The sequence below is a fragment of the Theropithecus gelada genome, chromosome 18 (genome assembly GCF_003255815.1).
Source record: "Theropithecus gelada isolate Dixy chromosome 18, Tgel_1.0, whole genome shotgun sequence".
In the NCBI taxonomy this organism is placed as follows: domain Eukaryota; kingdom Metazoa; phylum Chordata; class Mammalia; order Primates; family Cercopithecidae; genus Theropithecus; species Theropithecus gelada.
In genome coordinates this window covers 15,970,693-15,990,129 of record NC_037686.1, presented here as the reverse complement: position 1 = coordinate 15,990,129, position 19,437 = coordinate 15,970,693, and the positions used below count along the sequence as shown (strand labels likewise).

Here is a 19,437-nt window from a genome sequence, read left to right as displayed (position 1 = left end):
AGGCCAAGCCCTGGAGCCCCCTAAAGACGCACAGAGGACACTCACCTGCCTCGGCATTTCTGTGGGCACAATCATTGCTGATTCTCACTTTTTTTTCAAACCAAGTTGTGGAATTTTGATCCCTTCTCTTTTAGCTCTAAAGTGGTGATATTTTACACTTGATCTTAGCCAAAAGGCTGAGAAGCAATAAGTGATGATATTTTAGAAGCAGCTTTAAACCCACACACACACACACCCCCAAAGAGACCATGAAAAAACCCTGTTGCCTTGCAAAGTATCTCCATCTGCCACTGGACATGACACTGATGCCATCTGAGGGAATATTACTCCATTCGCTGGTAAGAGAATGCCTATTTAGGAAGCCTCTCAAGGCACAGTTAGACATTAGTCAGCACTACTAATATTGCGGGAAGGAGAAGTAGATAAAAATAGAGTTTTACTGATAAATCCAAAGACTTACGTGTTACTTCAACTACATGGAAGCTGGAAGCTGACCTTGATGCCACTATGCTTTGCAAATGAAAATGAAACACTTTTTCCAAGCACCCCAGTGGAAATCTTGCTGCTTTCTACTTTTACCAGCTTCTCTTCAAACAAGTCTGGGCAAGGTCAAGTGATTGATCCCTTGACAGACAGAGCTGCAGGATGGGGCAGGCTTCACGAGTATCAAATACATAGACAGCAAAGCAGGGCGCATTCCAAATACGTCTCTCCAGAGAAGCCACACTTGGCACATGACTTGTGGCGATGTGAGGACTTGGCCCACGTGTCTGTTAAGGGCCGATATAGGCCTGCATTTGTGATCCACACCTGTTTCTGAGTCTATGTACTAGTGAGGCGTTCTCAGTGTCTTCTTGATTTTCAAACCAACTCTTGCTTCACTTGATTTTCAAACCAACTCTTGCTTCACTTAGTTTGTTACATTATTCTTTGCTTGGGCCCACAGTGAACCCTTCGTGATGAGCAAGGATATGACAAGGTGCCACACCTAAGGAGAGAGGGGCTTACCTTGGAAACACAGCGGTGGCTTCCTACCTATGTAGTCTATTGGTCACGTTGGAGACTGAATGACAGCTCAGATCACTTGGTGGCTCAGAACTGTCCCAAAGCTTCCATCGCACTGAGGATAAGATCCAGATGCTTGACCACAGCCTACAGGGTTCTGCGGAATCTGGGTCCTAGCTGTTCCACCAACCTCACCTCCGGCCCTCTGTCTTCACACTGCACTTCTGCCACTCCTGCCTTCTCACTGCCCTTGAACACATGGTCACAGGCCTTTTCCTTCTGTTTCATCCTTGTCTGGGAGCCTCATGGCCAAAATACTGCCATGGCTTCCTCTATCCAACTTCAGGCCTCCTTGGCCACCCCTCTAAAGCAGCCACTCTCTCACTGTCAATGACACAACCTATTGCAGAAAATGTCATCTCTATCTCCAATTATACTTCTTATTGATTAGTGTGTGTGTTTGCTGAGTGTGATGACTCCCACCCTTTCTCTCCCTCTCTGCCACACTCTAGGTCAAGCCCCAGGAGAAGAGGGACTGCCTCTGTCTTCTTCTTCCAGTTTCCCCGTCACATAGAGAGGGTTGAGGCCTGGCCCTGTCATGGGTGCTGGAGAAGTAGCTACTTAGCCACTGAATGAACAGTAAAAGAAAACAGGGAAGGAAAAAGCCTGGAAGGATACAACTTGGAAAGACAGTTTCTGTTTGTTTTCTATTTTTTTTTTAAGATGGAGTCTCCTCTGTCGCCCAGGCTGGAGTGCAGTGGTACAACTCTTGGCTCACTGCAGCCTCCGCCTCCCAGGTTCAAGCGATTCTCCTGCCTCAGCCTCCCGAGTAGTTTGGATTACAAGCTAATTTTTGTATTTTTAATTGAGACGGGGTTTCACCATGTTGGCCAAGCTGGTCTTGAACTCCTCATCTCAAGTGATCCGTCTTCCTTGGCCTCCTAAAGCACTGGGATTACAGGCGTAAGCCACCGCATCCAGCCTATTCATTTGTTTTCTTGTATGTCGTGTTCATTTTAATATCACAGCTTTCTTGAGATATAATTCACATATCATGCAATTCATCATGTAAACTGTACAATTCAGTGGCTTGTAGTATATTCACAGAGTTGTACAACCATCACCACAATCAATTTGAAAATATTTTCATCCCTTCAAAAAGAAATCCCAGACCCTGTGGCAATCACTTCCCATTCTCCCCACCTGCTCTCCCACCCCTAGTCCTAGGCAGCCACCAAACGACTTTGGGTCCCTGTAGGTTATCTCAAGCTGCTACGGTACCTGTTGGTGTGAGGACACGGGCAGGCCCTGCAGGATCCGTGGACGGCATTGCCATAGTAGCCCTCCTGGCAGCGCTCACAGTGCTCCCCCGCGGTGTTGTGCTGACAGTTCTAGGAACAGGTGAACAGCACAATTCACAGCAGCCAGTACAGTCCCTACTTCTGAGATCACTGTAATCTTATTATACGACTAGAATTCAAGTCCTCTGGCTTTCAGTGATACCAGCTCCTCTAGCCATGTATTTTCCCAGTCCCTCGAATCATTGCTGGTGTTAGAAAAGAGGGGTAAGTGCCCTTCCCTCAGTGACGTGGTGCTTAACATTGGCAGCGTGACATAGTGGGGACAAGCCAGCTGAGTCTCTGTCCCACTCCAGCATCTCGAGGCCATGGAGTCCTGGGGCAAGATCCTTTCAATTGTATCAATTTTACTTATATCAATTTTACTAGTGTATGATTTACATACAATTACAATTTTCTCAAAATGTACAGTTAGGATAATGCCCACCTTCTAAGGCTGTGGGGAGGATTTAAAAAAGCAAGTGTACTAAGCTCTTGGGAAATGTAAATTCTTTCCTTTCTTCTCCTTAGCACTGCTTTGATGAAAATTACCTTCATTTTACTTCATGGTTCACATAATAATGATATACTGAAGACTGATATTATTGGAATTAGTTCTTAACACAGAATTTGTTAAAACAATAAAAAGTTGCACAGTATCTGAAGAAAACACTCAGCTGAATTCCAGTGTCCCAAAGAAGCAAGAAATTAATGTTATCTAAGCTTTTTATTTACATAAATCCAATTATTTTCATGTCAAAGTTGCTGTCTAAGGAAATTTGTTCTTTAGTAAAGTGTTGAGATGAAATAATTTTGCAAGCAAGTGGTCTACTGAGATAAAACCTGGTGGATTGGGTCAAAGTTGTTTATTTTCTTGGCGTTACCCTAGCAAAAAAGATCTAAATGCACAGAAACATCCAGGAAAACTCCCCTTACTGTGGGCATTTGATAACATGGAAACACTTTGTGTTAATTTTATGGGTAGGAATAAGTACAATTTTTAAAATTTGCCTGTGTATTTTACTTCTGTATGCAGAGGTGTTGCTTGAGTAGGAAACTTTAATGAATGTCAGGGTTTTTGTTTTTTGTTTTTTTTGTTTTGTTTTGTTTTGAGACAGATTCTTGCACTGTCACCTGGGCTGGAGTGCAATGGCCTAGTCTCAGCTCACTGCAAACTCTGCCTCCCGGTTTCAAGTGATTCTCCTGCCTCAGCCTCCAGAGTAGCTGGGATTACAGGCACCCACCACCACGCACAGCTAATTTTTGTAGTTTTAGTAGAGACGGGGTTTCACCATGTTGGCCAGGATGATCTCAAACTCCTGACCTCATGATTCGCCACCTCGGCCTCCCAAAGTGCTGGGATTATAGGCATGAGCCATCGTGCCCAGCCATGAGTGTCAGTTTTTAAATAATATCTGAAGGTAGATTGGGAAAAACAATATACGTTTATATCCCAAGAGGACATGGCTTGTTCATAATGAAAAAGGTTGCCCTTCCATCATAAACGCCGTCAGTTTGTCCAGATTGAGCCAATCCATCCTTCACTAACCTTTGAGTAACTGAAAATTACACAAAACACTAAGATGTTAAAATATCCTTTCATGTTTTTTTCCTAGCTATAGAATTGTGCTATAAACAGAAGATATTAGTATTTCAGAGCATGGGGAGGGGCTTTAAAGTAGGATGCTGCTCACGTGTTGAAATTTGCTTATTATCAGAAAGCTCACCCCATCCGGAATCCTTCCTTCCCCAAATCTCACTGCACTATGGGTCTAGATTCCTTGAGGTCTGGACACTGGGAACATCTTCCCTGCGGTTGATCAGCTCCACAGAGGAGTCTTCTCACAGGTGACTGAGGAGGACACCAGTGGCTTCCCTCACTCTCACCCAGTCTTCAGCTACCCTGACTCTCTCATAAAACATCAGTCCTTTGGAACTAATACGTTTCCATTTTAGTTCTCTTTCTCTTTTAATCCAAATGACAATTTACAAGTAGAACACAACTGTATAGATATATTTCAGGCCTGTGTCTACTTAGCTCTGAGGCTGAACACATTGGAGAAGCAAGAATGTACAGATGCCAGAATTGAGGTGAGGACATCCGTATCCTACTAAAATCACTCTGAATACTGGTCCTCCACAGGGGTGAGAGGAGAGGATCAAGGAAGGGTGTCAAAACCCGTGTTGCTTGACAAAGTCCCATAAGAACATGTGAGAAACCCCTCACTGTCAGTTGAGAGTGGCCATCCTGGAAACTGTCCTCAGTCCTGCAAACTTGGAGACCCTCCCTTCAGGTTTCTTGTGTTTTACTGTGAATAAACGAATGAACGAATGCTGCAGAAGCCCACGTCCACTCCCATGGCACGTGCTCTCCTAGCTCCATTTGCCACCAAATATCTATTAGGCATTTACCATATGCCCAACTATGCTAGGCTCTAGCGATGTGAAGATGGGTTGGTCCCTCGACTCGGGGTACATGTAGTCCTGTGAATAGACATATTCAATATCCCGTGGAAAATAGGACACAAGTGTGCCAGCATCCCATGGGAGCAGGAGGAGGGGCTGCCTGTGAGGGCCACAAAAGGACAGGGATTCACTGAGCGCAAAAGTGAGGGAAGGGCATTCCAGGCACAGGGGACAGAGCGTGCAGAACCTCAGTCTTACAATAGCATGGCAGTGTGTGGAGGGAATGAAAGCAAAGGGCATGCCCAAGGCAGAAGTGCAAGGGGGCAGGATGCAGCTGGAAAGAGCCCCCAATACTGTGCTGAGGGTCGTGGGCTTTCTTCCATCTGAGCCTCAAGCACCATGTCAGCTGTGAATTTCATATCAATCATTCTGAAATTCCATTGCAACTGCAGAGGGGAAGATGGGCTCAAGTCGCAGAGAATAAAAGAAGGAAGATAAAGAAAGAAGACAAAGAGAAAAGGGGAGGGAAATGGGAATGGAGAGGAAAATAAGGCGTGACAGGGACAGTAGACAGCAAGGGGAATTGGGGGGAGAGGAGAAAATATGGGGAGAAATTAGGGCAATGAGAAGAGGGAGAGACAGGGGTCTCAACATATAGCAGGAGGCCGTCATTGTAGGTCTCTCTAGACGGTGGCACCCGCATCACCTGCTACTCCTGCCCTTGACACTGGACACCTACTGCTGTACCAGCAAAAAGTTGGACTACTTATCTTTTCAAACTTCAGAGTCTATTGTTGAAACGACTTGACTTGAAGATTTACACCTGGGTGAAGGTCCCTGATGTTAGACATTTACTTTGAACCTTGAGAGGTGGAGGTCAATTTGCAGTGAAATCAGCCAGAAGGCCCATTTGATATTTCCTCATTACTGTTCTTTGAGAATGAGGGATGCATTCTCGGCTTCCATGCAGGGCACACAATTCAGGGTAGCATCAGCACTCAGGACTTGCCATGTAGCTGTTAGCTGAGCACAGACACGGACTTAACTATATATAGTTGTGTGTGCGTGTGAGTGTGTACACACGTACACATCCCCTACTAGACAGCAAGCCTCGTGAGTGTAGGGATTAGGTCTGATGATTTTAACTCCAGCACTTAGCTGAGTACCTGCCATACTAGCAAATGCTCAGTGAGGATTTCCTGAATGAAGAGTCTCTGGTGGCCACATGGCCATTAGGGACAAGCGAAGACAAAACTACAAAAAAAAAGAAAATGGGAAAGAAAATCTTGTTTGATTAAAATACGAATTATGACTCTCACGAGTTTTCCTTTCAGTGGGTGACTACAAAAAAAAACAACAAAAACCAAAAACCTCCCTTTGTTCTTTGGCAGTTTTCATAACATGGGCTTGACATCTAGCAATGGTTCACCAATAACACACTTATTCTTTTTTTGTTGTTTTTGTTTGTTTGTTTGTTTGTTTTGAGACGGAGTCTTGCTCTGTCGCCCAGGCTGGAGTGCAGTGTCACCATCTTGGCTCACTGCAAGCTCCGCCTCCTGGGTTCATGCCACTCTCCTGCCTCAGTCTCCTGAGTAGCTGGGACTACAGGCACCTGCCACCACGCCCGGCTAATTTTTTTGTATTTTTTAGTAGAGACAGGATTTCACTGTGTTAGCCAGGACGGTCTTGAACTCCTGACCTCGTGATTTGCCTGCCTCGGCCTCCCAAAGTGCTTGGATTACAGGCGTGAGCCACCGCGCCCAGCCAACATATTTATTCTTAATTAAAGCATCTACCTGTGTTACACAAAACATGCAATATCAAACATGAACTATTCTACAGGAATAATAACGAGCTGGAAAACAGTATTTACCAATACCTTTTACTCTTTTTGAACTTATAAGGTTACAGTCCAACAAAATATTCTATCAAGTGGTTCTTCACAACAATTTCCTGTTCTAGCCTGTCCCATCTTGCAGAGGAAGCAGTTCCCTGGGCCATGGTGAACGAGCTTCATACGGTCTAGGAACTCATACTTGAAACACACTCTAGTTGCATTACACAATGCAGAGAAAATTTGTGCCAGAGGAGTGCATTTCCAAAAGTGCACACACAACTGAAGTCCTGTATTCCTGGAGTACGCTCTCTCCTTTTCACTGTCCACTTTCCTCACTGGGGAGGCCCTGGTTACCAACGAGAACTCTAATGAAAGGGATGAAAAAAGCAGAATAAAAAAGGTTCTGCTTCAGGATGCATAAGAAAAATTTCCTAAGAAACTAATTTTAGGTAGAAGAATTTTATAAAATATTCCAAAATAAGATAATTTTCCAGTGGATATGTTGTAGTCATCCAAGACAGTCTTGAGGCCATGAGAAAATATAGTCAATACAGGGAACAGGCAGGTGGAGGATGCTGTGAGGACAGGAGGGGCGATCAGCACTTTCTCTTCCCCACAACCTCCCTCACCTGTCTTCTCCAAGCCCCACTCTGTCTTGGCAATAGTGAAGCTTGTGTTGGACTTGTGTTGGACTGATTTCTGTTTGTTGTTGTTGTTGTTTTGGTGTGGAGGCGGACGGAGTTTTGTTCTTGTTGCCCAGGCTGGAGTGCAGTGGCACAATCTCGGCTCAGTGCAACCTCTGCCTCCGGGGTTCAAGCAATTCTCCTGCCTCAGTCTCCCGAGTAGCTGGGATTACAGGACCTGCCACCGCGCCCAGTTAATGTTGGACTGATTTCTTATAAGCCTTAAGCCCTCCTCAAATCCCCTTCTCCCTGGCTGCTTTCTTGAGTTACTGGTCATCTGACAGCATCAAGCCCCACTCCTATAACTTCCTGCCACCCCAACAAAATTGGGACCCAAAGTAATGGCTTGGATTAGTTATGTCCTGGCAAGAATTAACTTCCGAGGTCCACCCATTACTATCATTTCATGAAGGAGAGATTTAGAAGCTAAAATGTAACTTAATTGCTCAGATAGCAGCACCCTTTTAATGGTGCATGTTAAAATGGAGGAAAAAATGAAATGTAAAATAATTCAGCCTGATAATGGAGCCTCGTATATTCACACAGCGACCTCTATTTAGGGTTTGGCAGGAGATGTGATGTTGATGTCTTCGGGCATAGTAGAGGGGAATGGAGGAGAAACAGATTGCCTGCTGATAGCATTAAAGTGTCAATTTACTCACAACACATATGCCTGAGCCATCCTGGCATCGATTTGAATGTCCGTTGCAATTGCAGGGAACACACCGTCCGGTATACAAGCCTTTGTGATCCCGATAATATCCAGGGCTACAACCCTATTTTTCAAACAAAGTGTTTAATCAGTACAAAGACAGAAAACAATTACTATCCAAAGCACGTGACACCTCTCACTGTGAAGCATTCACATCATTTTTATTTTTTAGAGACAGGGTCTCACTATGCTGCCCAGGCTGGAGTGTAGTGACTATTCACAGGTGTGATCACAGCACACTGGAGTCTCGGGCTCCTGGGCTCAAGCAATCCTCCTGCCTCAGCCTCCAACGTAGCTGGAACCACAGGCACATGCACCACTGAGCCCAGCTGAACCATTTGTTTTTCAAACCTTCTTTCCTTCAGTCAGTGTGAATATTTTTAATTTCAACCACCTGTCACGTCCACTTGTTTTTCTCTCAAGCTGTTTGGTTTTCATGCCCTGGTGGGAGTGTGAGACGCATGGTGGGGAAATGAGGGATAGGGCACATGTGGAGGTGGGGGGTGAGAAGGGGCTCCTCTCTTCTCACAACAACTGTTTTGAGGGCAGGTGGAGAAGGTGGAAATGGACGAATAAAGAGAATCGTCCTTAGAGGGGAGGACATCTAAGCAAATCATTTCAAGTCCAAATTATCTTTGGGTAGCCATTTTCTTTCCCAAGTGTGGGTTTGGGCTGGTGGCAGGGCAGTATAGGAGGAGGAGTGGGCTGGGGGGAATAGGAGTCTTCACTGAGATTTAGACAATCATGCCACAATTAGGGGAGTCACTTCATTGCCACTCACTGGTCCATGGGCAACAGAGAAGCCGGGGAGGGGAGTGTGCATGAGGTTGCCATACAGGACTGCTCACAAACATCTGGTCCACACTGAACACACAGAGGCTCAGCCTGAGGGACTCTCCTTGGGTTGGTCTTGTTTCCTCATTCAATCTTGATTTGACTATTTCTAACCCCTGTATATTATCTCTCTCCAGTATAATACAGTTACGCATTTTCATCTGGATGAAAAGAATTACAATTTTCTTTTCATGAAGTAATATCTTTTTTTAAAGGATTCTAGTTAAGAATCCCTCCAATAGAAAAAAAAAAGCAATTCTTCTTCTTTTTTTTTTTTTTTTTTTTTTGAGATGGAGTCTCGCTCTGTCGCCCAGGCTGGAGTGCTGTGGCCGGGTCTCAGCTCACTGCAAGCTCCGCCTCCCGGGTTCCCGCCATTCTCCTGCCTCAGCCTCCCGAGTAGCTGGGACTACAGGCGCCCGCCACCTCGCCCGGCTAGTTTTTTGTATTTTTTTAGTAGAGACGGGGTTTCACCGTGTTAGCCAGGATGGTCTCGATCTCCTGACCTCGTGATCCGCCCGTCTCGGCCTCCCAAAGTGCTGGGATTACAGGCTTGAGCCACCGCGCCCGGCCAGCAATTCTTCTTATACCAGCCATTAAAATTATTTAGATTTGTCTTTAAAGGAAATTATAGACATTATCCTTTATTTTGGCAGAGCAAGTCAGTGCACAGATTAAAATCAGATATTGGCTGGTTGTGGTGGCTCAAGCCTGTAATCCCAGCACTTTGGGAGGCTGAGGCGGGTGGATCACTTGAACCCAGGAGTTCGAGATCAGCCTGGGCAACGTGGTGAAACCTCATCTCTACCAAAAAATACAATTAGCCGGGCATGGTGGCACATGCCTATAGTCCCAGCTACTAGGGAGGCTGAGGTGGGAGGATTGCTTGAGCCTGGGAGGTGGAGGTTGCAGTGAGCCACGATTGCGCCACCACACTCCAGCCTGGGCAACAAAAGTGAAATCCGGTCTAATAAATAAATAAATACTGAAATCAGATATTGTCCCTAATTTGTTTCTCTGATCTCCTATATATCCTATCTTGAAAGCATCAGGAAAATTATTTCAAGATAAAGGATAGCCTTTTATTAAAGCTTCTTTAAATAGCACATATGTCTGTAAAACTCAGAAACTATACTCAAAGGAAATCTTGAAGTGGACAGTCCATTCTTATTCATTCATGGCCATAAAGGTCTCTACCTGGTCCAGTGGAAGAAAGAAAGAAGCCACCTGACAGGAGAGAGAGGCAGAAGCCTCATGTGCTCCGGGAGTACAATCTCCCAGGTGTTGCTACAGCCCCTTCCAAAATTACCAATGAATACAGATCATGCACAATAAGACCATAGTTTCCAATATAATGTTCCTTTAGGCTATTAGGAACCATGTTTAGGGCAAAGAGTACATTGCAAATAAATAGATTATGTTGTTATACGAATAGGCTTGTCTAAAGGAGAATCAAAGTATGAAAGGAATGTTCTTTTGCTGAAAGCACAACTGAGATTTACATGTGAACGAAATGCAGCCAATGATGGTGTCACTGTATCTATTATACAATCTGTCCTAATAAGTGGCAAGTAACTTATAATTATCGGTGTATATCACATTACCTGCTTACAAAATAATCACATTTGGTAAAGAGCAAGTTATTCAAATAAGCAGATAGATCTGGTTAGTTTATGACAACATGCCTGAGTAGAAGCCTTAATTAAACACACTTTGGGGGAGTATAGTCTATCCTGATTAAAACTAAACCACCCATCTTAATTTGCTTTTGATTACAAGCAGAAAATACACTCTGCAAGAGTTACATATCATGTGACTCTCTGAGGATTTGTCAGTTACTAAAATAGAATCATTTTTTCACCTCTTATAAAGCAAGCAAAACCACACTCTACAAAAAAATCAGTTCAAGTATTCAGATCATATTGAACACTCACTTTTAAATGAAAATGAATGTGTTCTCATACATTATTTCAATAAAGGGGTTTTATAACTAGTTAACATGATGATGTTTTATGTTAAGTTTTCCGGTAAATTTTGTAATACAAATTATATAATGATAAGATTATGTCCCTAATCCAGTTTCCAGGGCTATATCTGTAGCCATAGGATCTATTTCTCTGTAAGAATACATGTAGTATCCAGGAAGTTTAAAGAGAGCAGAATTTATTGATGTTTCCTGCCTGGTAAATGGAAGCATGTCTTTGAGGAATTATGCGAACTTTGATCACTTTTCTTAAGCATTGCATTTCACGCTCTCATTTTTTTCCCCCGTGGGTAAATTTTCTTCCAAGTAGCATTTGGAAAGCTATAGGCATTGGTCTCTTTTGTTCTGAGGCTTGGGATGGTTGGTCTCTAAAGGGCATAAAGTTTCATCGTATATTAACATCCCGCAAATATTCAAGCTCTTAACTGTCTCAGCATTTCCAGGTGGGCTGATGTTAACAGGGTTTGCGGTTAATAGCTCAGGAGAGCAAACTGTCAGGCACTGTAATAAACACTGCCAGTCAAGGTGACTGGGAGGCCATCAGCCCCTCCTCAGTCCACCCATTTACTCATTAGTCACCATAACTGTAACTTAAAATGTCACAAAGCTGGAAACTCTTCCCCATCCCAAACCAAAACTTAAAAGGATGTTACCTGGTTGGGTCTAAACTCCACATAACTTGCTTGCAGTTGACTTTGACCGGGAGGCTGAAGAAATGGCACCCTTTGCTGCTGTGAACTGTAGCCCAGACATTGCCCCAGGGCTGCCCCAAAGATCCACAGCCATCCCACGCTGCGGGCTGACCACCTCACTGCTGGAGGCATCCTGGTTCCTGGGCGTCCGCTGGCTGCGCACGAACCTCTGCCTCTTCCTCTTATACCTGCCCTTCCTGCTCAGTGCCCGGGCCTGCCTGACTCAGGTAAGGAAGGCTGTCTGCGGCAAGCGCCCCACCTTTAAACTTCACACATGAGTCAGCCTGTGCCAGAGTGCACATAACAGTCCCGCAGGTAAGTGCACCGCTCTGTAATTCCCGTGAGGTGGGGCGGGCACCACCTTCCACCCACCTCACCCTGCAGACGCCCTAAATCACAGGCTGAGTCACGGGCAGGGAACACGCCCTGGGTAGGAGGGTAGAAATCCAGAGTCCCTCTCTTTCCCTCGGGCTATCAATTTTAATCAGGCTAGAAAAGAGATGGAGGAAGGGGAAGAATGTAGGCAACCTGTGGGCTAAATATTACAACTTGGGAGTCCCCAGAAGACCACGGCAGGTCAGATTTGTTTTTGCAGGTTTAAAAAGTGGAAACTCGTATGTGCAGATCACCTTGGGGTTTTCGGCTACCAGGGGGCGAGGAAAGAAAGTGGAAGGTTTTGTTAAGCCTACGTACTTACGGACGTATGGAATACACAGAATGACAGTGTTTGCTACTTTTACTAATTGTGCTAACATTGTGCTTTCGCCCTGATCTTTAAGAAAAGGCATATTTATAGCTAGAGAAATTAAATAATTTCATTTTATGGCACATTTTAATCATCTGAAGACAGCTCTGGTTGACTGGACCTCAAACAATGAGAGTCCTGCTGCAAGCCAGAACATAATGTCCTCTAAGAAATCCAGGATATTCTCTGGAATTCAACTCTACTGGGGGGTTGAGACTGGGGTGGAGGGAGGCTTCGGATTAGAAAAAGGTATAAGGTCAGTTATTGGGAAAGCAGGGGCTCAAATACTAACTGGTGAGCTCTTTCATTTTAAAAATATTTTGTTTTAAAAATTGATAAATAATAATGATAAATACTTATGGAGTACATAGTGATGGTGTGACACATACAACGTTTAGTGGTCAGATAAGGTAATTAGCATATCCATCATCTCAAACATTGATCATTTCTTTGTGTCGGGAATAGTCAATACCCTCCTTCTAGCTATTTGAAACTAGAGTATATTATTTTCCTACTCTGGATTTCTCTAACCCTCAGCATCTATTGAACTCCTGTAGATTTCCTATGAATTCTGAGACACTGATGATGTCTTTTTCACATTTAATTCCTGAAGGGAGTCTAGGTAAGATATAAGATAAGCCCTGCAGAAACTTGAACAGAGAAACAATAGACAGAGGGCCCTAAACCATCCCGCAGTGCTGGACAGCAGCCAAAAACAACAGCCACAGGAGTTCCCTACCGGAATGTTGTGGATGGGAAAACTTCCTACCTGACAAGAGTCGCCAGTGTAGGCAGGGGGGCAGGCACACATTTCCACAGCATATGCTATGCGTCCACTTCCTGTGTCAGAGGCTTCCTCTAGCCCCACCTCACTCAGGGTGAGCCTTTGAGTCTCTGTGAAGTAGAGGCCTTGGATGCGCATATCTGCCAGTCTAGACAGCACTGTCATCAGCTCCTCCCTAGACACCGGGGCACGGCTGCTGGCATGTCTGAAGTTTCCCTACACATGGAAACAGAAAGGCAGGGTCTTCCTTAGGCAGGCTCACTTCCAGGGGTTCCTTAGAGGCAGACGCCCCAAATGAATCAAAGAAAAGACACTTAAAATGCATAGGGAGAAATGAAATAAGATGGGGAAATACCTGTCTCCTGGAGAATTTACATTTAGAAGTCAGATGTCCTGGGTTATTCCCATGAAGGAAGGGAAAAAAATGAAGGCAGGGAATAAGGGGCAATAAAATGAAATAAAATTCCCAGTGTCACACTTGTCTTTAAATGTGCTTTTGTTTGTGCAAACATAAGGTGAGTGAGAAACAGGGAAGGAAGGCATATGGAAACCAAGTGAGTCACACAGCTCAGGTCATTCATTAAACGGACACAACGGTGACAGAAAATACAATCTTTTCTTGCACGAACATTTATATTATTTTATTTTAACTTTTATTGTGGTAAAAAACACACAACATGAAATTTACCATCTTAACCATTTTTAACTGTACAGTATTGTTAACTATAAGCACAACATTGCACAACAGATCTCTAGAACTTACCCAGCTTGCAAAAGGGAAACCCCGTACCCATTGAACAATTCCCTTTTTCCCCTCCCCAGCCCCTGGCAACCGCTATTCTAATTTCTGTTGCTAAGAATTGACTATTTCAGATAACTCATATAAGTGGAATCATGAAGTATTTGTCCTTTTGTGACTGGCTTATTTCACTTAGCATAAGGTTCTCAAGGTTCATCTATATTGTAGCCTATGATGAAATTTCCTTCTTTTTTAAGGGGGAATAATGTTCCATTGTATAAATCTATATGTACCACACTTTTCTTTGTCTATTCATCTGTTGATGGACATTTGGTTGCTTCTTGGCTATTGTGAATAACGCTGCAATGAACATGAATGTGCAAATATCTTGTCAAGATCCTGTTTTTAGTTATTTTAGATATATATCCAGAAGTGGGACTGCTGGAGCATATGGTAATCCTACTTTTAATTTTCTGAGGAACTTCCATAGTGTTTGCACAGTGGATGCACCATTTCACATTCCCACCAAAAGGGTCAAAGGGTCGCAATTTTGCCACACTCTTGTCGACACTTGTTATGTTCAGTTTGGTAATTTTTTTTTTTTTTTGAGACAGAGTCTTGCTCTGTCACCCAGGCTGGAGTGCAGTGGTGCGATCTCAGCTCACTGCAACCTCTGCCTCCTGGATTCAAGTGATTCTCCTGCCTTAGCCTCCCGAGTAGCTGGGATTATAGCCACGCGCCACTACACGCGGCTGATTTTTGTATTTTTAGTAGAGACAGGGTTTCATTTTGTTGGCCAAGCTGGTCCTCTAACTCCTGACCTCATGATCTGCCTGCCTTGGCCTCCCAGAGTGCAGTGATTACACGTGTGAGCCACTGCACCTGACCTAATTTTTTTTTAAATATATTTTTGGTAGAGATGAGGTTTTGCCATGTTGGCCAGGCTGGTCTTGAACTCCTGACTACAGGCGTGTGCCACCACGCCCAGCTAATTTTTTGTATTTTTAGTAGAGACGGGGTTTCACGGTGTTAGCCAGGATGGTCTCGATCTCCTGACCTCGTGATCCGCCCACCTCAGCCTCCCAAAGTGCTACGTTCGGCCTCCAAAAGCCTGCCTTTTTTTTTTTTTTTTTTTTTTTTTTTTGAGACAGAGTCTCGCTCTGTCGCCCAGGCTGGAGTGCAGTGGCCGGATCTCAACTCACTGCAAGCTCCGCCTTCCGGGTTCACGCCATTCTCCCGCCTCAGCCTCCCGAATAGCTGGGACTACAGGCGCCCACCACCTCGCCTGGCTAGTTTTTTGTATTTTTTAGTAGGGACAGGGTTTCACCGTGTTAGCCAGGATGGTCTCGATCTCACCTCGTGATCCGCCCGTCTCGGCCTCCCAAAGTGCTGGGATTACAGGCTTGAGCCACCGCGCCCGGCCAAGCCTGCCTTTTTAACCTTTATATTTTGTTGCCCTTGTTGAACTCAGTTTTTACATCTCTTAAATAGGCACAGTAATACCTAATGTCTTGAGGCTATCGTTATAATTAAGGTAAATTAAATGATACAATATATATAAAGTGTTCAGCACAGTGCCTAGCAAATGGTAGCTATTACTAACATACAAATATGATGCTTATATAATTTTAATTTATATTTTAGCAACTTAAGGAATAATTTACATACAATAATATTCCCTCATTTTAAGTGTATAATTTGTAATAAATTTACGGAAGCATGTAATCATCATCATAATGTAATTTTAGAACATTTCTATGACCTTAAAAAGAACCCTTGTGTCAGTTTGTAGTCACTACCCATTCCCACCCTCAAACCCAGGCAACCACTAGTCTACATTCTGTCTCTATGCATGTGTCCATGCTGGACAATTTATATAAATGCCAGCTTAATTTCAACAGTATACAAAAACTTTGTTTCTATTAGTATCATTCCCTCCTCTTCTCTTGTATGCTACTATGGTACAAATTGCATCTTTATACATTGTGTGCCATTTCCAGATGGCTGCAAGGCTTTGAGTAATTTCCAGAGTTCTGAAAACGTTGATTCTGACCTTTTTTTCCCCTTTTTGCCAGTTCTCTCATTGCTTTTATGGAGGACAGAATTTTTAGAGATTCTCTATCATTTTACTGATATCACCTGTCTCACATAAATAGCATCATGCAATATGATATTTCTTTGGTGTCTTGTAGTAAGTGTCAATATTTTGTTTCTTTTATTGCCAGATAGTATTCCATTGTATAGATGTACCTTTTCAGAAACATTAAAATATGTCTTCAAGTTCAAAGTACTCAAAAAGTTTCACCTAGAGGTACTGGACATATTTAATAATATAAATGGAACACTAGTTTTTAGGAATAGTTGTAACCAAATAAGTATAACAAAATGTTTTATGATCTGATGAGCTTTCCTTTATTTTGCTAGTATTACTCTTATTTCTTTGGATATAAAACATTTTCATAGCTTTTCTATTCATTCATCCTAAGCATATGTTGAACATTAAACAGGTCTCAGGCACTGAGGGAGACCTGAGGATGACAGGGAGCTATGTCACAGCATTTACAAGCTCACAGGTTTTTTGTTTGTTTGAGACAGGGTCTCACTCCGTTGCCCAGGCTGGAGTGCAGTGGCATGATCATGGTTCACTGCAGCTTCAACCTCCTGGGCTCCAGCGATCCTCCCACCTCAGCTTCCCAAGTAGCTGGGATTACAGGCACACCCCACCATGCCCTGAATTTTGCTTTCGTGCAGGTAGAGTTTCGCCATGTTGCCCAGGCTGATTCACGGGGTTTTTAAGACAAGGATAATTAATTGTGAAATGGGAGAGAAAGTATAAAAGGGCTGGACAGATGGAACCAAGAAAGCCGCATGAGCATCAATCACTCCACATTTTATGTAATTCATGTTTCGAATCTATACAAGTTGGGTATCTCTTCTCCGAAATGTTTGTGACCAGAAGTGATCCAAATTTCAGAATTTTTTTTTTTTTTTTGGAACATTTGCATTGTATTTACCCGCTGAGAATTTCTAATCTGAAAATCTGAAAGCTGAAAGGCTCCAATGAGCATTTCCTTTGAGGGTCATGTTGGTGCTCAAAATATTTTGCGTTTTGGAGCATTTTGGATTTTGGATTTTCAGATTAAGGATGCTCAACCTGTATATATAAACTTATATTTATATAAATAGAATCCATATTTTAAAATTCTTAAAATGAGTGAAAATCATGATTGTCTGAAATAATTAAGTCATAAAACAGAAAGGACCATCCCATGGTTGCTCTTCCTTTACCTCGACCACCTGCACTCGCCCGTGATGCAGCCGGTCTGGCCGTGGGGTGTTTGTCTCCTCATAGATGACGGACATGTGCTGACCCTGTTTAAAGAAAATCATGAATGTGTTAGTGCCTTCACTGGGATCTTTCAAGATGTGTAACTGATCTAAGAAAACATTTCTATGGTCTACATCATATGACATACCTGACTTTAAAAAAAAAAAGCTCAGAATTAACTATTTTTAATAAAAACATTAGTGACATGGAAACAGAATAATTATAGGTGTCTTTTCACAAATGGGAAATCCGGAAAATTGCCTTGGCCAAAAATAGCTTAAAAAGATGGAATTTCCTTTTTTTTTTTTTTTTTTTTTTTGGCGGGGACGGAATCTCACTTCTTGCCCAGGCTGGAGTGAAATGGTACAACTTTGGCTCACTGCAACCTCTGCCACCCGGGTTCAATAGATTCTCCTGCCTTAGCCTCCCTAGTAGCTAGGATTACAGGTGCTCACCACTACACCCTACTTATTTTTGTATTTTTAGTAGTTTCACCACATTGGCCAGGCTGGTATCAAACTCCTGACCTCAAGTGATCCACCTGCCTTGGCCTCCCACAGTGCTGGGATTACAGGTGTGGGCCACCGCACCTGGCAGAAAAAGAAAATTTTCTTTAACTATGTCTTGCAGTCAATGCAGGAAGTGCTGTTTTCATTACTGCCCACCAAACCAGCCTGTGGTGGGAAGAAAGTGCTTTGGTGGGTGGGTTACTGAGGAGAGCAGGGAGGGCAGAGGGTTGGCCCAAGCAGGGAGCTGCAGGCTGGCCTGTGGAGCAAGAAGTTCCCCTGCTGCCTCCGCCTGTGGGACCCAGCCTCACTCGCTCTCAGCCTCCAGCCCACGACATTATGGTGGCTCACATGTGCATCTTAACAGGGCAGGGTGCAGTGGCCAGCACCCTACTGCATCAGCACCCTACCATCAGCAACCCTACTGCAAAAACCCACACATGTCCCAGCTTTTCTGCTGTAGCATCAAACCCTAAAGGGGTTTGGCATTTCACTGGGTTTGGTATTTCACTAGGGCTGGTATTTCAGAAAGAAGGCCATTACCTGGGATCACATATCATTTGAAACCTTAATCTAAGAAACATGCCCTAGAGGCTCTTAATTACGGTGGATTAGAACAAAGCAGCAGGGAAAATGTTTCGTGAGCCTAAATTATTTTCCATGTTTGAAGGTAAAATTAAACAGAAAATTTGGTCATTACCTTTCAGTGAATTCCAATGGTTTGCATAATAAACTTTGGCAGTAAAAAAATAGGTGTGGCCTGAACTACAAGATGCTCTGCGAAAACATGAAACTTAAATACAGCACTGCTGTGACTGTGTTTTTACTGTGTGGCTATTTTTCCTTAGACTATAACTCTAAAATCTTTGCTGCTTTATCTTCAAGACATTCTGCAAAGGTTCCTTGAAGTTTTTAAAACAGTTCAGTAGATTTGCATACCAGTAGAAACCAAACAAAACGCAGTAGTGCCTGAACACAAATATCTACCAAGAATATGCTGTGATGAGGTGTGTGTGACTTGCTGGTCCCTGTACACAGTGCATGACATGAGAAAACCCTTCCCGAAGCTATCATTACATCACATTAATCACACCCCATAAACCAGAAATGGAGCCAACTTCAGGCAATGGCACCCTACGCTATGTTTAGGGTATTACGCCCTGCGTTGTGGGGAATTCAAAGTAGGATGTGATACTACCCTTGCCCTCAAGGAATTTTCTAGACTGCCACACTGGGTTGTGTGCCAGGCATATCATGTGTGGATATTGTTACTTCCTTTCTCAAAAAACAAACATTCCTTCAATGGTGGGTGGACTACTTGAGATCGGGAGTTTGAGACCACCCTGGCCAACATGGTGAAACCCCATCTCTACAGAAAACACAAAAATTAGCCGGGCATGGTAGCCCATGCCTATAATCCCAGCTACTCAGGAGGCTGAGGCAGGAGAATTGCTTGAACCAGGGAGGCAGACTTTGCAGTGAGCTGAGATCATGCCACTGCACTCCCATCTCAAAAAAAAAAAAAAACAAAACAAAAACCCTGTTATAGCATCAAACTGTTCCAGACTTGTTTTCAACAACTCTGCACACACTGATGATACAACGCCATTGGACTGGTCATCCATGAGCACAGCCTCCTGCCCTGTACCACTCCCGAGTCCTGTTAGCCTTAGTCCCTGCCCCTGGAAGGGCACTTCTCTTCTTATGCCCATTCTTAAAGACTTAGCTCAAAATGAACCACAGAGTCTTCTAAGGGCTTCTCAGACCACATGACTCCCATTCCCCCTACCCAGAGCCCAGCACTGAGAGGGCCCCGTTTGGACTCTCCTCCAACAGTTACCGTTCAGT

General features: G+C 43.7%; 1 protein-coding gene across 4 annotated transcripts in view; it reads right to left on the bottom strand.

Moving 5' to 3' along the window:
- The window catches only part of LAMA3 (laminin subunit alpha 3), a 273,500-nt gene that overhangs the window by 71,337 nt on the left and 182,726 nt on the right, over positions 1–19,437 (bottom strand). For 2 of the 4 annotated variants that reach the window (XM_025365425.1, XM_025365424.1), the window contains exons 37-40: positions 17,044–17,127; positions 13,002–13,232; positions 7,931–8,044; positions 2,287–2,396 (exon numbers count right to left, since the gene is read on the bottom strand). In XM_025365425.1, coding sequence (XP_025221210.1) covers positions 2,287–2,396; positions 7,931–8,044; positions 13,002–13,232; positions 17,044–17,127 — 539 coding nt within the window. Of the gene's footprint in view, positions 1–2,286; positions 2,397–7,930; positions 8,045–11,448; positions 11,825–13,001; positions 13,233–17,043; positions 17,128–19,437 lie in introns of those variants that run through there. The other 2 variants (XM_025365426.1, XM_025365427.1) reach the window with 2 other exon arrangements.